This window comes from Protobothrops mucrosquamatus, unplaced genomic scaffold (genome assembly GCF_001527695.2).
Source record: "Protobothrops mucrosquamatus isolate PMUCROS unplaced genomic scaffold, P.Mucros_1.0 scaffold618, whole genome shotgun sequence".
Lineage (NCBI taxonomy): Eukaryota > Metazoa > Chordata > Lepidosauria > Squamata > Viperidae > Protobothrops > Protobothrops mucrosquamatus.
This window is the reverse complement of record NW_015386914.1, coordinates 327,799-333,434: the sequence shown is the minus strand read 5'-3', so window position 1 is coordinate 333,434 and position 5,636 is coordinate 327,799. Positions and strand designations below refer to the sequence as shown.

Sequence of the window (5,636 nt, the reverse complement as noted above, 5' to 3'; positions counted from 1 at the left end):
TCATTAGGGGATGTACAAAAAGCAGGAGGGGGAAAGGGTCTTCATTACCATATATGGAGCGAGAAACAAGAAACCAGGAGACACTAAATCATTCTTTAGCTTACGTATCAGAAACTTAAGGTCTTCATGCAGGCCTTTTCTGGGAAATTAGTCCCAATTTAAGAAACGAAACTTAACAGAGGGGATGAGCTCATTGTATGGACAAGGAACAAAGCCTACAGGCATTTCATAGGAAACGAAACTTATGTTAGAGATGAAACCTATAGCAGTGGAAAAGTACCCAGGGATGGTATTTTGCTGATGATTGCAACAGAAACAGGGTTGGAGAAAAAGAAGAGAAAGAAACATACAAGAAAGCAAATTGGAAATGATAGAGATGACACAAAATCAGATAGGATTTATTTTGGGAAACCTGAATTTCTAAATGATGAAAAGCAGAATTTTGGGTGTTGTGAAAAATAAACAAAAATTATCTGTCAATCTTTTTTTTTTATTGAAAATTTTGTAACATTTTACAATATAAATCCCCCCCTCAAAATCCACCCTTCCACCCCCCTCCCTCCCCCCCACTTCCCAGAGCCAATCACAGGAATAATAATAAAATAATCATACTCTAAATAATTTTAAACAACTATAAAAATAACAAATCTATAACCTCCTTTAACTCTATCTGAAAACTATTAAAATAACAAATCTATAACCTCCTTTAACTCTCTTTTCAACAAATATATAATTGATAAACACAATAATAATATCATATTAGTAATTAAAATTAAAAATAAGTAAACAATTATGTCATTTAAACAACAATAATACTCTAGAATTCAGTTGAAATTCAATTAAACACAATAATAATAACATCATATTAAAAAGTAAAAAATAAAACTAAATCATTTAAGCAACAATAATACTCTAAAATTCACTAAAAAAAAAAACAAAGAAAAAAAACCACTCTTTTAACCCCATATCCAGTTATTGAACACACTAATAATAACATCATACTAACAATTGAGAATAATAATAAGTAAACTATTATATCATTTAAACAGCAATAATGATCTAAAATTCATAATCTGCTCTATTATTAACATAATAAATTGCTCCCTAAACAAAATACCTTATACATATTAAAAAAAAACACCACCCTTCCACAGCCTTATTCATTCTTCTTACAATTAAATTAAAAAGCAAAGAAAATTCTTATTTCCAAAATTAATGTCTCAGTTCATACATCCACTTTTTAACTACTCTCTTTCTTGCATCTATAAGCTGCACGGGTCATTCTCTAGATTTTCTGATCCTCTCCAATTTCTCTAACTTGTTGCTTAGTTTCATCTTGGTCTTGTGATTTTGTCGCACTTGATAATAGCATAACTCCTTCAACCACTTCACCTTCATAAATTCCTTCCTTCCTGGTACCTTGTCAGACAAGAAGGCAAAATCCTTTCTTCTTCTAAATACTTTGGGTGGTATTTTCTGCTTATAAAAATCTTGAATGATTCCATTATGAATTGATTTTCTTGAAGAGTAAATAACAACATCTCTTGGAAGGTTTTTCTGTCTTGCAGCCCGTAAATTAATTCTATATTTTTTTTCCATTTCTCTCATGATATCTTCGGGCTGGCAAGTCAAAACCATAGCCAAATCTGCTGCATTCTCTTCCTCCAATTTCTCTCGAGGATTTTCTCTTATTGTAACAACCTCATTTTGAATTAAATCCACTTTTTCCTCCATTTCCAGTTTAAATTCCAAACTTTCAACATGTTCCTCTACTTCCTCCACCCATCCATCAACACATTCTTCATGACATGCCAGACCTTGAAGGACAAACAATATATCTTTTCTCATCTCTACATTTTTCTCTTCAAATTTCTTTTCAAAAAATTTCTTCATATCAATTCTAATCTGTCTTACATTGTCTTTCAATACATTCTGTATCTCTTTCAGTAAAGTTGGGGGGGAAGGCGGAGGAATATCAAGTTTTGGTTGCTGTGATGTTAAAACAGCTGCAGAGGAGATCGTGCTTTTCTGAGAAACAAAAAATCCCACACGTTTACAGGCCATTTTCTTGAAAGAAAAAAAATCTAATAGTCTTATAAAAACCTCAGACAACAATGGGGGAAGAATACTTACCCAAACAATACAAAGTAGCTAGGTCTGTTACAGTAGAATAGTCCAAGAGAAAGTTTCCAAAAAGTGAAAGTCTCATATATTTCCAGAAAACGAAAGTCCATATGTTTCAATCAAAGGAAAAGAAACACCCTTCCGCAGCCATATTCCTTCTTCTTCAAATTAGAATAAATACAAAGAAAATTCCAGAGTTAAAGTCCCATTTCAAACAGCTTTCAAAAACTCCTGTTAGGCTCTGTCTGCATATTAGATTCTACTCACAGTCATTAATTTCCTAAAGCAGCAGAGATTAGATGCGCGTCTGGCTTCATTCTATTGAACGAAGGCAGCCCGAAGCACAGAGAAGTCCCCGACTCTGGGGGAGCTCACCTCAGCCCTCACAGCTGGAAAAATGCGAAGGCTAGGGAGCTCTACCCCTATCGGGGAAGCTCACCCCCTCCCCTTTGCCCGGGGAGGGGGATTCCGAGCCGCGGAACAGCTGTTCCTGCGGCTCTAACGTGTCCTCGGGGCGGGCAGCCTCGGAGAGAAGCTGCCATCGGCGCCGCAATCCAACCGGAAGTCCAAAAATTATCTGTCAATCTTGATCTCCTAAATCCTTTCCTTCTCAGGGTTTCATTCATTTCATTTGCATTTGTTACCCATATTAAATGAAATAAAGTTTCCCATAGGAGAGCAAATTGTGATGTGCAGAGCCTATGCTGAAATTAGTTTAGGTTTGATTTTCTTCTCTTCCCCCAATTTTTGCCTCATCTCAGAAAATAAGCCAGACTTACTCAGCAAAAAAGCCAATTTGTGCCAGGAAGAAAGCTGTAGTGAAGAAGGAGGTCTGTACATCCAGCATCTAGGGCCCTCTGGCTCCCCTAGCATTTTCCTGGGTGATGGCCCATGCAGATTGTTACAACCGCTGCTAAAGGAGGGGAAGACTCTTTTTCTTGTTGCTTGGTGTTGTTGCTGGCAAGGCCCAGTCCTATGGGTAGGAATGGGAGCAAGAAAAGGGAGCAATTTCTCTAAAAGATTTTGGGGACTGGACACTTTTCTTCCCAGATGATCATCTCAATGACTGGGCCAATTTGTTGCTGGTTGAATTGCAGAGCAAGAGAAGTTAACAGAATAACAAATTTGGAAGGGACCTTGAAGGTCTTCTATTCCAACCCCCTGCTCAGGCAGGAAACCCTATTCAGATAGTCCTCGACTTACAACAGTTCATTTAGTGACCGTTCAAAGTTACAGCAGCACTGAAAAAAAGTGACATGACCATTTTTCATAGTTATAATCTTTCCAGTATCTCCATGATCATGTGATCAAAATTCAGATGCTTGGCAACTGGTTCATATTTATGACTGTTGCTGTGTCCAAAGATCATGTGATCATCTTTTGCAACCTTCTGACAAGCAAACTCAATTAGGAAGCCAAATTCACTTAACAACCAGGTTACTTAACTTATCAACTGCACTAATTCACTTAACATCTGTGGCAAGAAAGATCATAAAATGGGGCAAAATTTACTTAACAAATGTCTCACTTAACAACAGAAAGTTTGGGCTCAATTGTGGTTGTAGGTTGAAGTCTACCTGTACCATTCCAGACAAATAGCTGTCCATTCTCTTCTTAAAAACCTCCAGTGTTCAATCACCCACAACTTCTGGGGGCAAGTTGTTCCACTGATTAATTGTTCTCACTGACAGGCAATTTCTCTTTAGTTCTAGGTTGCTTCTATCCTTGATTAGTTTTCATCCATTACTTCTTGTCCTGCCCTCAGATGCTTTGGAGGATAGACTGTAACCCTCTTTTCTGTGATAGCCCATTAGATATTGGAAGACTGCTATCATGTCACCTCTTCTTGGAGAAGGCCCCAAGGATCTCGGAGAGACTTTGTCTTCTCCCAGTTGAAATCTGGGTTCTCTGGTACTTTATCATCCTTTCCTTGCACCTTTAAAGTAAGTGGAAATAGCACTGGCGCTCCACCCAGAGCAGTTCTTGTACTTGTTCTTCTATGCCAAGGACCTCCACAGCACAAGAGCAGAATTTTGCTGCTCTTGGATTAGGTCCTGTGGGGGGAGGGAGGGTGGGGGGAATGGAGGGAGGGGGCATTTGGTTAGGTGGGAAACAAGGATGGTGAAGGCAACCATACATTGAGGAAGACCTTTATAAACCTGGCCTGGACAGTAGAAGTGGGAATTTTCTGATCTGATTAAAATCCAAACAACAAAAAGGTTATACTGTCAGTTCATATTTATTTGCAACAAAATGAACCTGCAATCCATCTTTGAAACCCTAAAACTGGGAAACTTCCTATTAATCACAATTTATAAACATAATTCTCTGCTTAGCAGGAAAATCAGAAGTTTGAGAGCAAAGCAATGCAAGAAATGGTTGAATCTTGAAGTGTCCAAAAATGTTTTTTTTTCTGTTCCTTCTTTGCAGTTGTGTGTAATATTGGAACCAATGCAAGAACTTATGTCAAGACATAAAACGTATAATTTAAGTCCTCGGGACTGCTTGAAAACATGTTTGTTTCAAAAATGGCAGCGGATGGTGGCACCTCCAGGTAGGAATTCTCTCTAGTCTCTGATTCTAAGTGGGTGAAAGAGTAAGAATTTAAGAACATGGAATACTGTACTATTGAAAGTCCTGTGACTATCCTGCAGATATTCACTCTAATTATTGTTTCAGTAGCATTATTGGATTCCTGAATGTTAGCATTTCTGTGAGAGGGGGATGGAGAAAGAGGGTATATGACTTCATGCAGGTGATGATCGTCATTATACAAATGGTGTGCATTATATAATAGTGGCGTAAAATATGTTCTGCACCTGGAGCTACTTCTCCAACCAACTTCTTAGTCGCATGCAGGACTTCTGGACTGTGTACAGATGTAATCCTACACCATCAAAAAGAGGTATGGAAATCCAATTGCTCTTGACATTAGCATGCTAGCCATTGTGGAGGTTGCCCAAAATGCACAATTCCTAAAATATGTGGGAGACATTCCCAAGATGTTTTGCAGTATGCAGAGTTAAGAACATCTGGGATAAAAATTGTTGAGGCTGAAACTTTTAGATTGTGCCTCAAGTTAAACTTAATCAACACTGGCTTTACCATGAGGAAGGATGAGAAGTAGTTCAGGTGGGCCTTTTAGCCTTTCATCCACCATGTGGCACCAGATGTAGTTAATCTTCATGTCTCCCCCCCCCCAAAAAAGAGAATAAATTCCTACTCAGCCCAATGGCTGTGGCCTGATGTTTGGCATGTCTGTTGTTCGTCCATCGATTTCGATGAAGACCTTGACATCTTGTGGATTGTGGGTCATCAACGGTGTGTCCGTAGATGGCTGATTAGACCGATGTTAGCACGGAATGTTCTGCCACATACTGAACAGAGAAGTGTGGACACTGTTGCTTCAGCATTTGCAGCTCTGGCTTTACGGAGTGCTCGCTTCTCTTGTGCCAAGATTGTCCTCCTGTGTTCATATGTCTGGCACCCCTGGTAAACCAGGGTACGCCACG

The 5,636-nt window shown here is 38.6% G+C and overlaps 1 protein-coding gene across 2 annotated transcripts in view; it reads left to right on the top strand.

Moving 5' to 3' along the window:
- LDB2 (LIM domain binding 2) overlaps positions 1–5,636 on the top strand; it is a 337,481-nt gene that overhangs the window by 310,996 nt on the left and 20,849 nt on the right. For both annotated transcript variants that reach the window (XM_015817658.1, XM_015817657.1), the window contains exon 6: positions 4,555–4,678. In XM_015817658.1, coding sequence (XP_015673144.1) covers positions 4,555–4,678 — 124 coding nt within the window. The remainder of the gene's footprint in view (positions 1–4,554; positions 4,679–5,636) is intronic.